A 20,000-nucleotide genomic window follows, 5' to 3' on the forward strand; every position below is an offset into this window, starting at 1 on the left:
ACATCACTCATCCTTATTAGCCCCTTATGACATCACTCATCCTTATTAGCCCCTTATGACATCACTCATCCTTATTAGCCCCTTATGACATCACTCATCCTTATTAGCCCCTTATGACATCACTCATCCTTATTAGCCCCTTATGACATCACTCATCCTTATTAGCCCCTTATGACATCACTCATCCTTATTAGCCCCTTATGACATCACTCATCCTTATTAGCCCCTTATGACATCACTCATCCTTATTAGCCCCTTATGACATCACTCATCCTTATTAGCCCCTTATGACATCACTCATCCTTATTAGCCCCTTATGACATCACTCATCCTTATTAGCCCCTTATGACATCACTCATCCTTATTAGCCCCTTATGACATCACTCATCCTTATTAGCCCCTTATGACATCACTCATCCTTATTAGCCCCTTATGACATCACTCATCCTTATTAGCCCCTTATGACATCACTCATCCTTATTAGCCCCTTATGACATCACTCATCCTTATTAGCCCCTTATGACATCACTCATCCTTATTAGCCCCTTATGACATCACTCATCCTTATTAGCCCCTTATGACATCACTCATCCTTATTAGCCCCTTATGACATCACTCATCCTTATTAGCCCCTTATGACATCACTCATCCTTATTAGCCCCTTATGACATCACTCATCCTTATTAGCCCCTTATGACATCACTCATCCTTATTAGCCCCTTATGACATCACTCATCCTTATTAGCCCCTTATGACATCACTCATCCTTATTAGCCCCTTATGACATCACTCATCCTTATTAGCCCCTTATGACATCACTCATCCTTATTAGCCCCTTATGACATCACTCATCCTTATTAGCCCCTTATGACATCACTCATCCTTATTAGCCCCTTATGACATCACTCATCCTTATTAGCCCCTTATGACATCACTCATCCTTATTAGCCCCTTATGACATCACTCATCCTTATTAGCCCCTTATGACATCACTCATCCTTATTAGCCCCTTATGACATCACTCATCCTTATTAGCCCCTTATGACATCACTCATCCTTATTAGCCCCTTATGACATCACTCATCCTTATTAGCCCCTTATGACATCACTCATCCTTATTAGCCCCTTATGACATCACTCATCCTTATTAGCCCCTTATGACATCACTCATCCTTATTAGCCCCTTATGACATCACTCATCCTTATTAGCCCCTTATGACATCACTCATCCTTATTAGCCCCTTATGACATCACTCATCCTTATTAGCCCCTTATGACATCACTCATCCTTATTAGCCCCTTATGACATCACTCATCCTTATTAGCCCCTTATGACATCACTCATCCTTATTAGCCCCTTATGACATCACTCATCCTTATTAGCCCCTTATGACATCACTCATCCTTATTAGCCCCTTATGACATCACTCATCCTTATTAGCCCCTTATGACATCACTCATCCTTATTAGCCCCTTATGACATCACTCATCCTTATTAGCCCCTTATGACATCACTCATCCTTATTAGCCCCTTATGACATCACTCATCCTTATTAGCCCCTTATGACATCACTCATCCTTATTAGCCCCTTATGACATCACTCATCCTTATTAGCCCCTTATGACATCACTCATCCTTATTAGCCCCTTATGACATCACTCATCCTTATTAGCCCCTTATGACATCACTCATCCTTATTAGCCCCTTATGACATCACTCATCCTTATTAGCCCCTTATGACATCACTCATCCTTATTAGCCCCTTAGTGGTGTCACCCATTCTTATTGGCACCCATGACTTCACTTATCCTTATTAGCTCCTTGTGACATCAGTCGCCCTTATTAACAAATGACATCACTCATCCTTATTAGCCCCTTATGACATCACTCATCCCCATTAGTCCCTCGTGACATTGCTTCCTCATAAGACCCTTGGGATGTCAGTTGCCTTTGTTGTCATGTCGCTCATCCTTCCTGACTTCTTGTGATGTTACTCATCTTTATCAGGACTAATTCCTTGAAAAGTCACTCACCCTTTGAAAATATTTACGATATCCTGTCTTACGTCGTGAATTCACTCTGCCTTACTGACATCGCACATTAATTTATGCCGCCATTTATACTTACTAATACATGCGATGCCACATTTTAAAATTTTGTATTGTTACCTATCCTTAAAAGCCTCTCAAAATGTCCTTTTTTATGACTCCTTATGGCGTTACTCATACTGACCCCTTTTGACATCACCCTTCTTATCTCCTGATGCCACCTACTCTTGATGACTCCTTGAAGTCAGTCATCCTCGCCAGCCTCGTGACCCTTTGTACTCACTAGTCAAATGTCTCTGATAATTTTTATCTCGTGAGGTTACTATTTTTATAGCCTCTCGTGACGCCATTCCCCATCAATGCCCTAGCATGACGTCACTCACCCTCACTGACACCTTGCGACATCACTCACACTGACACCCTCATCGTCGAATTTGCCCCGCACGACCCCGCCACGGAGGTCACCGTTGCCCAGCCTCTCCGCGCCGCCACGACCTGTCCCTGTCGCGCGTTCTGACCTTTGACCTCGCTGCGGGGAGTCGGTGGAGAGGGATGACGACTTCCAGGTCCTGGTTGCTGCCGAGCTGAGGTCAGGTATGTCAAGGTTGTGTTAAAATAAGTAGAGTTTCACGTTGTTTGTATATGCTCATTCTCTCTCTCTCTCTCTCTCTCTCTCTCTCTCTCTCTCTCTCTCTCTCTCTCTCTCTCTCTCTCTCTTTCTCTCTCTTATTCTCTCTTTCTTTCTCTCTCTTTCTCTCTCTTTCTCTCTCTCTCTCTCTCTCTCTCTCTCTCTCTCTCTCTCTCTCTCTCTCTCTCTCTCTCTCTCTCTCTCTCTCTCTCTCTCTCTTTCTCCCTCTCTCTCTCTCTCTCTCTCTCTCTCTCTCTCTCTCTCTCTCTCTCTCTCTCTCTCTCTCTCTCTCTCTCTCTCTCTCTCGCTCTCCAACATTCAAATAAGTTCTAATTAAAATAAATAGAAGTTTAAGAAACTTATGTTTTAAATTAAAATGAGTGTATAAATTATACTTATCAAAAACATAAAAATAATTTGAACTAAATATTAAGTAATGATATTCAATAATGTTTTTATAAGAATCATTAGTAAATAAATAAATAGTGCATTACTCCTTACTCTTAGATTAATAAACCTATTACTTTTTGTCTGTAACTTGACCCACCAATTTCGCATTGGTTTAAATCTTAATTGTGGATGTTCTGTTTAAATACCTAGCACTGATTAGTTTCTTGTATCATAATGCCGGACTGAACGAGCAACTTAAGAGCCCATGACTATTATTAACACTTCCTTACGCTGTTTTCTGTGTATTAGTTACGATCAGGTTTTTCAGTGATACAGGCTGACATCATACGGTAGATAAAAGTAATTTTACAGTAACCGAGTGAGAGATATACACTTAATTTAGAAAGAGGAACCCTACACTGACATTTCTAGCACGCGGAGGTAGTTCGTTAAGTTATAGATATATAGATATGTCTTAATCTTGACCCTCTCTTTACTTTTTTCTTAACACTGAGCTCATATTTTCACCTTATTCCTGACCCTCTACTGACCTGTCTTTTAATGTGACCTTTGAGAGCGTGGTCAAGCTTACGGTGCTGTCCCAGGTCGCATTTTCATGAACCAATGGATCTTCGCTCGTATTTTTGATCAGAGCTTCACCGTCAGAGTCACTGTGTAGACGAACACGTGAAGCGAAAAAAACGAAAAAAAAAAAGAAATGTTATCATCCGAGGAGACAAAACTATAAGTCTTCTTGGATGATGGAGACAAGATCAGGCAAGTGATGTCTATTCTCAAAATATATGTAAATTTGGACGGTTTATTTCTAGTAGTTGAAGGACAAGCTTGTAGAGTAAGTGTTCTTTCTTAGGGAAAGTTAGTGTATGTGGATTTAAATTAATTTATATATGGAATAGTTTATAAAAATACAACTTAAAGTTTGCTTCGACTGGAGTGAAGCGCCTTTTAATTAAGTAAATGAGGAAGTTGAATATCTCTAATACCACTAACTAATATGTACATAAAATGGCATTGTGGTAAATAATTCAGAATCAACTAAACCAAATTGGGGTAAATAAACCAGTAAAATATATATAAAAAATAAATCAATATCTTCATTCATTAAGTATACATCATCTGAAAGAAAACTGACATTCGCATAGCATTATCAGGTTGACAGTGTAGACAAATTCGGTATAATTAGAGTTTGATTACATCAAGTAGTGGCAATACGAAGACATTTTAACCACATATAAAAATCACAAACACATTAGCATGCGTTCGAAACCACAACAGTAAGGGAAGCACAAAGATGACGATACGAGGCGACCAGATTCCGCTTCAGACTACGAGAAAATGGAATCTGACCTTGCTTGTCGTAATCTGCAACATCCCTTACTCCTGTAATTGCGTTTCACTTCACACGAACACACGCTCACAAAGGGGACATCGCAGTGACTGAGTTTGATTCCTTATACTGTCAGACGTTACTCTTTGGAAAGGAGGTCGTCATACCTGTACGATTTGGACGACCTGTTGTGACTGTTGCTGCTTTGGCCAACGGTGGTCGTGCGGGTGTCCTTGGAAGAGGTCTTCTTGATCCATGGCCGCCCCGTCAGCGCTTCCCACACCGCCTCCGCCACCTGTCATTGCGAGAGTTCAATTACTCCTGTTTTACGAAACAAAGATCAACGAGATATTGAGCAAATTAATCTCTTAGCTGAAAGAGATTCTTCTATACAGACACTGAGACAAAAACAATAACAAAAGAAATAGCGTGATCGAGATACTCGAACTGCGTAATCTGAAACTTTGCCTTTCGCTTCATGTCGAAACCGATGAAGATGAAGGCTCCCTGTAGTCCGTTGAGAACCGTGAAGGGATACCAGCACGCGGGGATATCCGCGAAGGCCGCTATGAATCCGGTGAGCCACGTGAGGCCCTGGATGACACCTAACTTCATGTAGAGTATCAGTCGCCCTCTCTCCTTCCTGGCGCGTCGGGTTTGCTGAAGGAAGAGCAAAGAGAGATTGTGAACTGAATACATGAGTTAGCATTTGAGAACAGTGACTGAGATAGCTGACCTCGTGAACAAGAGCGTGTCTGCAATGCACTTTATCCCACCTGGGCTGTCTTCCTCGAAACGCCGTCTCTCAGTGCATCCGACTTCCTCCTAGGCGCCTTCTCGCCGTGTCCTTCCCTGGTGCTCTGTGACCTCACGTTGGCATAGCGCGCTGCCTTCATCTGCTTGTAAATGCCATAAGTGGAGATGAGGAAGAGCACGAGGTTCTCCTGGACGATGGCGCCCACCGGCAGGAGGAAGAAGAGCGCCAGGCCGTGGCGGTTGTTGATCCAGCAGAGCCGCGTCGCGTACTCCGGCCGGTAGTCCGGCAGGAGGTCGACCCAGTCCAGCAGGAGCGCCAGCGACACCACGAGCGCGGGGACCGTCCAGGCGTAAAGCGAGTAGAGAAGGTAGGTCCTGCCGCCGTCGGAGTCGCCGCGGTACAGCTGGCTACTGAAGGTGCGACACACGTCCACGCTCATCACGTTCATCCAGCAGAAGGAGGCGAGCCAGAAGTAGTGGAGGCTGCACGACAGGAACACGCACAGGCCGTACACGTCCGTCTCTCTCGTCCCCGTCAAGAACAGGACGTGGGCGACGAAGAGGCAGCACGAGAGGGAGAACAGATTCTTCCCCGGCAGGTTCCTGTGTCGCGGGACGAGCATGTAGATGGCCATGTGCAGCGCCAGAGCCACGAGGGAGACGCTCAGCACGACCAGCGTCAGGTACTGGTGGACGGCGCTGAAGGCGTCGACATAGTGGCTCTCGTCGTGGCAGATGAAGACCTGCGTGTCATTCGTGACCTCGAACTCCCCCTTGGCGTAAACCTTCTTGGAGGCATTGACGAAGATGGAGCCGTCGCCTCGGGGCACATACTCCGTCAGGTTGAGGAGCCTCTTGGGGCACGAACTGTTCAAGAGGGTCGAGTTCGAGAGCGGCTCGTAGACCTTGAAGTCTCTCTCGCATCGTCCGGCCACCAGCCTGAACAGATGGCCGCAGTGGATCTTGTGGCAGATCTCGAGGACCGGATCCCACAGCTCCGTGGCCTCATCGCAGCGGCCGCCCCGGAAGTCCATGAGGACACTGAAACTGGGCGGGAGACGCGGAGGGGGACTCTGCCTGAAGCCATTCACGCACTGCGACCACCTAGTGGGCGGGAGACACTGCAGCTCGCCCACTGAGGCGTTGACGAAGTTGCACCGAGCACAGTGAGGGTTCTTGTAATATGTCACCCGTTTTCTTGTGTCAGTGAACGCCATCATTAGGGAGTATCGCTCGCATTTCTCGAAGTCTGTGCGGTCGGGCCAGTCAGGATCACAATGGCGTACCTGTCGTTAAACGAACTGGTAAGTCATAACCAAATTATATAGTATCATATGCCAGTTATTAATTTCCTGTACCAATTTCATTATTTTATTTCCTGTACCAATTTCATTATTTTATTTCCTGTACCAATTTCATTATTTTATTTCCTGAACCAATTTCATTATCTACTAGATTATTTCTTTCCAACTGTTTTATAAAGTAATATTAGGGTCTGGGAAATCTGGTCATATTAACATACACTATTTTCGACACCGCTAACGTAAATATGTTCAGTTCTCAACTAACTTATAGGACAGAAAATACTGAACTCTCCCTCATCATCCTCTGTGTTCAAACCACCAAATATCCCCAGAATTAATTACATCAGAATATATTAACACTTCGAAATAATGTCAACACCGAAGCGTTCATTATTCCCGAAAGCAATCAAATCCTACTCAAGACAATACAGACCCATTAACAAAAATGCAAATGGTTAAAGTCCTAAACAGAGGCTTACTTGCTCCTGGCACTTGTTTCGACCGACGAATTTTGTCAGGCACTCGCTCTTTGGGTAGATGCACGGTCTGCCGCCGAATCGTTGGGTATCGAGGAACTCGGCAATCTCATGGAGTAGAATGCACAGAGATTATGGATATGTAGATGGATATATTGGTCTATCCCTTACTCCTTGTCTATCTGTCTCTTTATACACACACACACACACACACACACACACAAACATATATATATGAATATATACATACATATGCACACACACACACACACACACACATATATATATGAATATATACATACATATGCACACACACACACACACACAGACACACACACACACACACACACACACACACACACACACACACACAACACACACACATATATATATAACAACAAATAAAAACTGAATCAAACCAGTACCTGGGTGTAACAGATTTGTCTCTCGCGCCTCGATCTGCCAGCCTCATCTGTCTTGTACACAAGGCGAACCCACTGACGAAGACCTGGGTAGTAGGTAGCGTTGCCCATGAACTCTGCTATGGTGGAATTCTCGGGCCTCTGGATTAGCGATAGAAAAATCTATTGTCAAGTTTGGAAGAGGGCATCGAATAGGTAATTAGGATATATGATGGTGTAGGAATTGAGGTGACAGTCAGAATCTAAGTATCGATGTTTTAATTACTATTATTACAGTTATTATCATTATTATTATTATTATTATTATTATTATTATTATCATTATTATTATTATTGTTATTATTATTATTATTGTTGTTGTTATTATTATTATTATCATCATCATCATTATTATTATTAATGTTTTCATTATTGTTATTATTATTATTATTACTATTATTACAAATATTATCAATATTAATATCATCATTAATATTATCATCAATATTGTTACTGCTATTATTATCATTATTACTATTATCATAATCATCATTATAGCTATTGTCATTATCATTTCATTATCATTATTACTATTATTATCATTATAACAATAATAATAATAATAATTATTATTATTATTATTATTATTATTATTATTATCGTTATCATCATCATCATCATCATTATTATTATTATTATCATCATAATTATTATCATCATTACTATGATTATTATTTTTATTATCAAAATCATTATTATTAGTATTATTATAATCATTATTACTCTTGTCATTATTACTATTATCATTATTACTACTAATACTATTATTATTATTATTATTATTTTTATCATTATTATAATACAAATAATAATAATAATAATAATAATAATAGTAGTAGTAGTAGTAATGCTAATAGTAATAATGACATAGTCGTTATTATTATCACTATTATTATTATCAGTAGTAGTATCATTACTATCAATATCATTATCATCACCATTATAATCATTATCATTGCTGCTATTATTAGTATTATTATTATTATCTTTATTGTTGTAGTTGTTTTAATTATTATTCTCATTATGATAATCATTATTCTCATTATTATTATTGCTACTACTACTACTATTATTATTATCATTATTATTATCATTACCATTATCATTATTAACATTATTACTATTACCAAAGTTTCTACTAAGGAACTCAAAATACTAAACTGTTACCTCATCTGGATTACAAGCGATGTTGATAGTCCAGTTCTGTATATCGTAGGCGTCATCATTGCAAAGGGCGCAGTAGTAATTAACATACGTGATGTTGGTAACTCTGGAAGGTGACGGCCACATCTAGCATGTAATGATAGTCTTCTCTTGACACCTGTTTTGTTATTTACAAAAGATCACTTTCGGGTCACTGGTGCTGTCTATATATATATATATATATATATATATATATATATATATATATATGTATATATATGTATGTATATATATATGTACACACACATATATGTATATGTGTATATGTATATATATAAACATATATATACATATACATACATATATACATATTTATATATGCACACACACACACACATATATGTATGTGTATATGTATATACATACATATATACATATATACATATATCCATATATATATTCATATCTATACACATATACACACTCATTTTTTCTTCTTATATTATGATATACATACATACATATATATTCACACACACACACACACACACACACATACACACACACACATACACACACACACACACACACACACACATATATATATATATATATATAGTACAATATAAGAAGAAAATAATGAGTAACACAATCAATGCAAGTACCAGATGGAAATTAAAGCCAAAAAATTTACAATCTTGTTAAACTGGCAACAAGATACGTAAAAACTAATCTAATTGTCCAACTCATAATGTTAAAAGAAATAAAACGGAAAAAAAGTAAAAATACTTACATTTTGCAGACACATTCGCTCCAGGGGCTGACCGGCGTAGTGGGCTAAACAGGAGTCTATCATGAGGATGCCGACATAACTCTGGAAGAATTGCGAGTCTGTTACTGGCTCTGGGAATGGCAAAGTATTTAGAAGACAGGTAGTACCACTCTGCCTCGATGGAAATCCTAGCTGGCAACTGTCGAGATAAACCCCGCCCACTTGTCCTCACATGACGTAAATATCACTGGGTTTTCTCTATTTCTATGTCATTTCAGATTGTTGTTTACCATTTACTATATATATATATCACTAGTTATTAAGCTAGTAAAGGTTGTCGATGGGAGAAATGCAAAAAATGCTGCAAGGATAATGTAGATATAATTTATTTTTGTAAGTGAATATGTAGGATGTGGGAGGATGGACATTTCTGAGTAGTGGTGCATTTTGTTCTGGTAAATCCAGAAGAGACAGTTCCACACCATCGAATGACAGATGGTAATTAAAACACTCCTTTGCAAAATGCATATAACATATAGCGTGCTAAGGTTTCAGTTGTTTCAAGCGCGACAGATCTTTTGTTTTGCATGCATCAAGCTATCTTTTTAAATGTTTTACGGTCTTGTGAAAAGCTATGTGAAAAGACACAGACTTATTTCTGTTTTTGTAGATGGTATTGCATGACCAAACAGCACACTGAACCATTGTTAATAAAATCTATCGAGGAAACAATAAAAAAAAATACCGCGCAAAGTGCGATGCGTAACATTAAGGGGCGGAGCTAATGACGTCACTGCCCTTACCCAATGAGGACGCTCTCAGAGATGCCAGATATCACTAAATATATAATTACTTGTATGGTTTACTTGATTTATTTACAACAAAAAATCCATGCTTGTATTTATGATAATGAGGTTTTCAATACCCTAAACAAACGTCTGAATCATGTAGGTAGAAAGTAACTGTCATTTTTTGGTTCAATAGATCAAATGGAAGTGGTACAACTTGTTCTCAAAATACCTTGGGGAATAGCATTCTAAAATTAACTTCAAATGTCTGTTGCACTTCGTTTTCTTGTATACATACAAACACGCATATATAACTACATACAAATATGTGTTTATAATATATATATATACATATATATATGTGTATATATATGTACACATATATGTGTACACACACACATACATATAAACACACGCAGCCACACCGGCATACGTACACACATAAATATACAACATTTTCACTCGTATGAAAACTGCAATAGCCTGTTATACAAAAGCATCCACGCTACCATGGATACTGTCTTCCTGCAGTTGAACCGCTCCCTCGCTCCCTCTCTGCCGGCTCCCCAGGCTGCCTGAGCTTTGTCCAGGCAGCAGTCGCCGTATTGAAGGCAGTCGTCGTCGCAGTGGCACTGGCTGTGTGGCAGAAAGTGGTGTGGGATTAGGTAATGCCAATGCGGAAAAGGATGTGATGTTATGGGTGTGTGTGTATATTATATATGTATACACATAAACATATATATATATATTTATATAAACATACACACACACACACACACACACACACACACACACATATATATATATATATATATAAACATATATACATATACATATAAATATATATATGTATACACACACACACTTATATAAATAAATATATATATATACATACATATATACATACACACACACACACACACACACACACATATATATATATATATATATATATATATATGTGTGTGTGTGTGTGTGTGTGTGTGTGTGTGTATACAAACACACATGAATGTGAGTATGCTTACATAAACATGTATATATATATATATATATATATCTATATATATATATATATATATATATATATATATATATAGAGAGAGAGAGAGAGAGAGAGAGAGAGAGAGAGAGACGTGTGTGTGTATATATATATATATATATATATATATATATATATGAATATATACACACATATATATACATACCTATCATATTTCTCTATCTATATATATTTATATATATATATATGTGTGTGTATATATTCATATATATATATGTATATATATGTATATATTTGAACACACACACACACACACAAACACACATATATATATACATATATATATATATTATATATATATATATATATATATATATATATGTATGTGTGTGTGTGTGTGTGTGCGTCTGTGTGTGTGTGTGTGTGTGTGTGTGTATGTATTCATATATATACATATATATCTATATATATACGTATATAATATATATATATACATATAATGTATATATCATATATTATATATCACGATGTATCGGAGCAATGTGTTTTATCTTTCATTTCAAAGCAAGAGTTTCCTTAAACTATGCGAATGACTGGCTATGCTTATGACACATATTTGTCTTCATGGTAAACTTCCTCAAACCTTGCAAATACTTTTCTCAAACGTATAGCCACCATAATAGCTAATTCCACGAATGTGTCCCTGCCCTTATATACAAAACAGATGGTGTTTAGTGCACGGGGTTAACATAATTTTTTTTTTTTTTAACTTTACGCCTAACTGTCAGTCTTTATTTATTTCCATCGGGATTAAAACTACTCGTAGCAATGATTAGAATTGAGAGAGTTCTTGTGAAACATCTATATCTGATTCAAAAGAACTTAATTTTAGCTGCTTTGATCTTCTGTTGCAATGGAAGTATTATTGCCTTGGAAGTTTGCAAGATATACTGCGTAATACGAAGACGGCAAAGGATAAAAAAAAAAAAAAAAAAAAAAACATCCTGAACCGACGCAGAGGCACTGGCGTTCGTTTTGATATTAAATATTTACCAGCATAATAAACATTGGATTTATTTGTGATTATGCTACCCGAAGGCAAAGAACTAGTCTTCTGCGCTAGTTTATAAACATGCCCTGTCTTTCTTTCTTTCATTTTAACTACCGGATGAACCCACTTGCACTTACACTGCCAAAAGAACTCGTCAGATTCCAAGACCATCTCGTTTCGCTGTTATTACTGTCACTGAGAGATCAAAGCATAACCCTAGCTCGGGTTTTACGAAGCAAGTAAAAATCGCGAGAGAAACTCACCTGCAGAGGCCACCGACGAACACAGGACTCGACTCATTGACGGGCCTCGTGGTGCCGTTAAGCGAGCAAAGGGCGTGCTCGATCTCGCAGTGCCTCTTATCCCAAAGCATCTCCTCGACCTCCTCCTTCATAAGGTCATCCCAGGCCAGGGGCTCTTCGTCGCCGCTGACCCAGTCAAGGGAGGTACACGTCCTCAGGAGCACTAGGAGGCAGAATCCCGTCAAGAGGGAGCATCCTACGCCACTGCGATGTCCTTGGGCCATGCTGAGGATTGGGATTGTGGACTGACTTTTGTGGTAATAGGTTCTTATGCTTGCGTTGTGAATTTGTTATTAATAGTCGAAAAGAATGTTTAAATACAAGCAAATAAAATTATAGTGCATAGATTAATAAATAACAATCATTTAAATTCATACAAGCATGATTTCCTCTTAAAATGACAACAGCAATTATACTTACCTCTTCATGATAATAACAACAATCATAATACGAAAACAAATGTAGCAACGATTGTAAAAATACAGATATCAGCAATAATACAAATAAAAAACAAATGCATCATCATAGAACCACTGACAGTCACGACCATTTAAACAATAAGAAGAAAAAAACAATTACAAAAGAAAAACAAGACCAATAGAGGCGAAATCACGCTAAAAGACTTCCATTTCCTTATCTAATTACCAAACAATTACGAGACGCGTGGGCCCTGGCGACAAATTACACACATGGTCCCTACCAGTAGCAGATTCCTGAGATTTCCCCCCACCACCTCACTTCACCTTTAATGTGATAATTTACGATATAACAATGTAAATACCGTAGTGCTAAACTAGAAAAATAATAGGCAATCGGAAATTATAAGATCGTATAGCTTCTAGTAAATCTTCGTATCTATGCTTGTATGTGTAATTTCAATTCTTACTAAAACCATGAGAAATTGTGTTTCTTCCTCCGTACTAATAGTATATTTTTTTTATTTTATGAACTTAAATCGTGCCATAGTTTTCTCCCAAATAATGCAAAAGACAATAGTTGATAGGCAATTACTTTAACTTAACATCAGGAAACAACACGGCACCAATTAAAAAGAAAAAAGAAAGAAAAAAAAAGACAAACACAAAGGAAAAGAGGCAGAAAAGAAATCAATTCGGAGACTTTAATCTTCTTAACCGAGTTAGAGGACAGTCCAGAGGAAAAGCCGGAGGACAGAGGACACGCACTAGGCTTCCTCCGTCCTTTCAACCAAGCAGTTATTAGGGTAAGGTTACGGACACTTGGTTTACCTTTTGGTGTCGCCTGTCGAGGGATTTAGGGGATTACTGTTGGATGGGCGAGGTAATTCGTCTTTGAAAGGAGGTTTTGAGTGACCTTCTTATATCACGTTAAGAGGGCCGTCTCAAGAGTCTGGGGCTAGAGTAAACTTGCACGCACGCACACACACACACACACACACATACACACACACACACACACACACAAACACACACACACACACACACACACGCACACACACACACACACACATACACACACACACACACACACACAAAAAAAAAAAAAAAAAAAAAAAAAAAAAAACACACACACACACACACACACACACGCACACACACACACACACACACTATCTCTCTCTCTTCTACTTCTTCTAGTGCTCGATTTTACTACAAGGCCCTTAATGGCATCCATTTTCTCCATGACACTCTATTCAAATCCTTTTACGCGGGAAAAGGGTCATTTCCCAAGATGTCTGCCATAAATACAAAGGGCAGATCAGTCAGGGCAGTTTCCCGTTGCCTTCCCTGATAGTGCTTTTATTGAGACACTCTCTATACATACATACATATGTGTTTGTGTATGTGTACAAAATATATCTGTGTGTGTGTGTGTGTATTCATACACACACACACAGATATATATACACATATATACATATATATACATATAGATATATGTATGTATGTATGTGTTTATATATATATATATATATATATATATATATATATATGAATGGTAAAACACGCTACCGTGTTGGTACTATGGTAGAAAAAACATCTAGTTTTACATTGTGTATTTTTCTACCATATATATATATATATATATATATATATATATATATATATAATCCACGTGCGCGGATTTGTATAATTTGGGTGAGTCTATCGTAAACATAATGGGTTGAGAACCACTAACAATGATTACCTAATAACTCCTCCCCTGGGGAAGGGTCAAGGGCCAACCACCCCAGTATAAAGACCCAGTCAACTACATGCTGTCAACATGGCGCCAAGTAATTCGTCAAACACCGCATCGGTGATGGCACAAATATGATAGTATATATCTACATCTATCTATCTATCAATCTATACATACACACACATATACATACACATATATGTTTATATATATGTATGTATGTATATATGTACACATACATATCCCTACATACGTACATATATTTCATATATATTTACATATATATGTATCTACACGTACATATGTATAGGTATATACACATGTTTACATATGTATATACAAACATATATAAATATACATACATACACGCACACACACATACATATATACATATACACACATACACGTGTGTGTGTGTATGTGTATATGTATATATACATATACATACACACGTACCCACATGTGTGTGTGAGAGTGTGAGGGTGTGTGTGTATACATATGCATATACGTATATATATATAGTTATATATATGTATATATATTCATATATATATATATATTCATATAGATATGTATATATATTCATATATATGTATATATTGTATGTATATGAATATATATGTACACATACATACACGTATATATGTATACATAAATATATGTATACATATATATGTATGTGTGTAAATATGTATATATCTCTCTATATATATAAATCTATATATATATATATATATATATATAGGTGTGTGTGTGTATGTATGTGTGTGTTTGTTTGTATGCATATATATGTATATATATATATATATATATATATATATTTGTGTGTGTGCATAGATACCTATGCTCTGAAGAAGCAATGCAGAGAAAAGACCTTCGGCATATTCGTGTGCTTTCTTGTTCTTCCAACTATTTTGTGTGTGTATGTCTTGGTAAGAATTCAAATTTATGTAATGTAAATTTCGCTTCTGAGAGAGCGCCGTACTGAGCCATCCTGCCATCTCTGACCTATTAATTAATTTGCTACTGTTATTGGGACATTACAAGAAGCCAAATAAAACTAGAATTAAGCAAATTGATCATCGAAAATAAAATTGGTGATTGAGGTTTCAATAGGGAATACGGGCAGTATCGAAGTTAACAGGGGAGGGTCTTCGATTCCTGTGGATCCTATTCCAGATGACTGTCAGGGGATGTGAACGAGCCAATCAGCTGAGGAAAAAGGGATCGTATTCTCTTTTCCCATAACTCTCGTTCGGATCCGGCGTATGACTCAGGAGGATTGAGTCAGTCGCCTTCTAATATCAGTAAGTGTAGCTTATATATTATTCAAGGTGTATTATCGTCATGACTGTTGGTACCTATTGTATCTCGAATAGGACACAAGAGAAATATTAGTAAAGATGACACGCACACACACGAGCGCGCGGGTACACACACACAGGGGCGGATCCAGAACTTTTCTGAAGGGGGGGGGGGGGGAGTTGATAAAGGGGGGCGCTTATAAACCTTCGGTAATTGATTGATTTTGTACCATCACTATGTTCCTGTAGGAAATCAAGTTTAGTTTACACCGTAGGTCAAACTTACTTTGAGTGGTTTGAAAATTGTTCATGAAAATTTTTACCCATGCTACTTTTTATACCCTGCCACTACCTCGACAGAGACAGATTGTAATTCTGTGTTTTATAATGAATTGACAATGAGAAGGACAATTTCCGATTATTTGTTTCGTTTATGGATGATCCGAGAACGATGAAGGCCATGAGGTTCCTCCGTCAGTATATCAGATGTCATTTCATGGAAGAGGGGCGCCGCACTTCCAACAGGGGGCGCCACACCAGTTACAGAGAAGCGAGGGAGGGGGAACTGCCCCCAGTTGCCCCCCCCCCCCTAAATCCGCCACTGCACACACACACACACACACACACACACACACACACACACACACACACACACACACACACACACACACACACACACACACACATATGTATATATATACATGTATATCGAGGACGTATATGCGATGTGCGCCATTTATGAACAAAAATAATAATAATAATCTTCCCTCACCAATTAAACCAAAATTGGGATTAATTGCCACCCGAAACCACCAATTACGCCTCGTTACTACCGCTGATTGTGAACCGGACTTTTCTCTCTGTTTAAGGCTCCAGTTTCTCTTCGTACTGCGGCTAATAAACACCCAACAATGAACGCTTATTTTTAAATAGTCATGTTTATTTACATTTCATTAGGATAAACAAAAGTTCTAGTTACAATACACAGTGGTGGTTGGTATGATATGCAGATGCACTGGAAATAGCATATGAGCTTAGCCACAAGCTGCACAACTGCGACATTTTTTTTGAAGACAATATATATACATATACATATAAAAATCAATATACATATACAACACAAACACACAAATATATATACATACATATATATACATATATATATATACACATACATATATATATATTATATATATATATATTGTGTGTGTGTGTGTGTGTGTGTGTGTGTGTGTGTGTGTGTGTGTGTGTGTGTGTGTGTGTGTGTGTGTGTTGTATAACAAATTCCTCAATACAAACCAGTCACTTTCTACTATATACCCTGATGCTTTACTCAATTCTTAATCCACAAACCAGCATCAACACTTCCTTTTTGTTCGTTTGTTTTCTTTTGTTTTGTTCCTTTTGCTACTCTGTTCCCCATATATTATTATCACCTTTTTCTTTTACTATTATATTCTGTAACATGCTCTTTTTTCGTTCCCTCCCCATTTGCAAATCAGACCTAGTTGACACACACACACACACACACACACACACACACACACACACACACACACACACACACACACACACACACACACACACACACACACACACACATACACTCTCTCTCTCTCTCTCTCTCTCTCTCTCTCTCTCTCTCTCTCTCTCTCTCTCTCTCTCTCTCTCTCTCTCTCTCTCTCTCTCTCTCTCTCTCTCTCTCTCTCTCTCTCTCTCTCTCTCTCTCTCTCTCTCTCTCTCTCTCTCTCTCTCTCTTCTCTCTCTCTCTCTCTCTCTCTCTCTCTCTCTCTCTCTCTCTCTCTCTCTCTTTCTCTCTCTCTATCTCTCGCTCTCTCTCTCTCTCTCTCTCTCTCTCTCTCTCTCTCTCTCTCTCTCTCTATATATATATATATATATATATATATATATATATATATGTAACACGCATACGCATCTGCTTCAGACTTCCACTCTAACTTGGCGACCATACAATAATTCCGTGACGAGGGGTAAGCCAGAAAAATTACAGTGGAACATGTCAATATAAACAGCATTATTTACTCTCGTCTTTTGTTCATTGCAATATAAAAATGAAATATAAGATTAAATAATTGTAAATAAAATACAAAAGTTTAATATAATAAAATTTAAAAATGTAGTTAATTAGTTGCATTTTAGTGAAGTAGTTAAATAATGATTCATGTTATCAGCTTTTTTTATCTAATAAGCCACTAATCGTTAATCGTTCCTCGTTATCATAAAAAAAAAGTTCACCATTCTCTTTGTTCCATTAGTCTAGTTTTTATAAAATATAAAATAAATACAAAATCACAAAACGTATCGAAAATTAAATTATATATATAACTAAATATATTTATTTATAAAAAAATAAAGAGGCGTTTACATTAATCAATATAGAATTAAATGTCACATTATATTGCCAACCATTCAGTCACGAATATTTGCTCTCCCTCTCCCGCGAACTCCAGACATGAACGAGAAATATAAATTTTGGGATCAGCGCTGACGAACTATAAACGGAGAGATTTCAAGGAATGAACCTCGTACAAACTTGCTACGGACTTTGACTCGATTGTCTGTGATTATGGGAGAGCACTCGTTCAATTGCATAAGGCAGGCATGCGAGTCAGAGGATGAGCAGGATGGAGATGTTCTACGGAAAAAAGGAGAAAACAAATAATACTCCAAAAGAGAAGAAGAAAAAAAAGACTTGTTATTATGTTCTTGTTATATTCTTTTATGTTCTTAAATACTACACCCCTAACCATAACCAGCCTCCAATTATGCCCAACAGTTTGTACATATTTACGGTCACTTTGTTACTTTGCTTTTCGTTCGTTTATTTTGAACCATTTCTCTCTCGGTTACTGTTTTTACTGTTTTGTTGTTTTACTGCTTTTGTTCCTATCACCCTTATCACCATTATGATTTTATTTTTATGAAATTAATTTATCTATTTATTTTATGCTCTCCTTTCGTCCCCTCCCTCTTTGGAAAGTCAGACCCAATTGTCACAGCAATCAATTCCCCAACTATAAACGGAGAGATTTCAAGGACTGAACATCGTACAAACTTGCTACGGACTCTGACTCGATGGTCTGTGATCAACTTGTACACTTGATCCGGTTCCATATAGCACGATATGCATATATGCCATTGTTTTATAACACCCATTTCAACATATCATCATCACCCTCTACCTTTTCCTTTTTTAGTATTTTTCCTCTTTATTATGCATTCTGTTCGCCGTGTTATTTCTATGTTTCTATTACATCTACATAAAAACACAGTATAAAAGTACATAAATTAAAATAAAATAAAAAGTAGAATAAAAATCTTTCTCGCTCACTTGTTCAACCGTAAAAGTAAAAAAAAAAAAAAAAAAAAAAAAAAAATACAAATCAAAAATAAATTCCATAAAAAGTACTTACTTGTTCTTGTTCTTGTTCATATATAAAGTAAAACAAATAATAAATGAATGAACATGTTAATAAAACAACAAAAATAAAATCAAACAAAAAGCCTTCTTGTTCTTCGCTAAGTATTGATAACAATAATAATACTAATTCCTGTTCACTTGTTTTGCCAGCACAAAAACAAAAATAAAATATAAATAATTATAAAAATAAAGCCACAAATACGTTCTTGAGTCCACTTACCATAACACTTACCTCCTTCCTCTCCAAATTATGTTAATAAAAGCAAATAATGGCATGCAAGGGGTGTCGCCCCCCTCCCCTACTCATAATCTACAACTTGTTTCCCTTTCCCACTTTACCTTCCCTCCCCCCCCCCCTCTATATTTCACCCCTTTATTTTGTTGTTTGTTTGTTGTTTCTGTGTGTGTACGTGTGCGTGTGTATATGCACACGTGTATGTATATATATGTTTGTGTGAGAGAGGGAGAGTATGTGTGTGTGTGTATGTGTGTGTGTGTGTGTGTGTGAGAGAGAGAGAGAGAGAGAGAGAGAAAATGTTGAAGACTGATTAGCTAAGTACAGCTATTTTATGCTGCTCATTAATGGTTACCTATTAATAAAAACAGGCTAATAAGAATCAATAACC

General features: G+C 37.4%; 1 protein-coding gene across 3 annotated transcripts in view; it reads right to left on the reverse strand.

Moving 5' to 3' along the window:
* LOC125028247 overlaps positions 1-10,685 on the reverse strand; it is a 12,202-nt gene extending 1,517 nt beyond the window's left edge. Inside the window, exons 1-10 of one of the 3 annotated variants that reach the window (XM_047617667.1) lie at positions 10,625-10,685; positions 9,349-9,429; positions 8,580-8,733; positions 7,377-7,514; positions 6,955-7,059; positions 5,192-6,457; positions 4,884-5,075; positions 4,583-4,710; positions 3,619-3,738; positions 2,462-2,633 (exon numbers count right to left, since the gene is read on the reverse strand). In XM_047617667.1, the coding sequence (XP_047473623.1) occupies positions 2,462-2,633; positions 3,619-3,738; positions 4,583-4,710; positions 4,884-5,075; positions 5,192-6,457; positions 6,955-7,059; positions 7,377-7,514; positions 8,580-8,702 (2,244 nt within the window). In that variant the 5' untranslated portion in view covers positions 8,703-8,733; positions 9,349-9,429; positions 10,625-10,685. Of the gene's footprint in view, positions 1-2,432; positions 2,634-3,618; positions 3,739-4,582; positions 4,711-4,883; positions 5,076-5,191; positions 6,458-6,954; positions 7,060-7,376; positions 7,515-8,579; positions 8,734-9,348; positions 9,430-10,624 lie in introns of all 3 variants that reach the window. The other 2 variants (XM_047617676.1, XM_047617684.1) reach the window with 2 other exon arrangements.
* Positions 10,686-20,000: the final 9,315 nt, after the last annotated feature.

This window comes from Penaeus chinensis, chromosome 1 (genome assembly GCF_019202785.1).
Source record: "Penaeus chinensis breed Huanghai No. 1 chromosome 1, ASM1920278v2, whole genome shotgun sequence".
NCBI classification, from domain to species: Eukaryota; Metazoa; Arthropoda; class Malacostraca; order Decapoda; family Penaeidae; genus Penaeus; species Penaeus chinensis.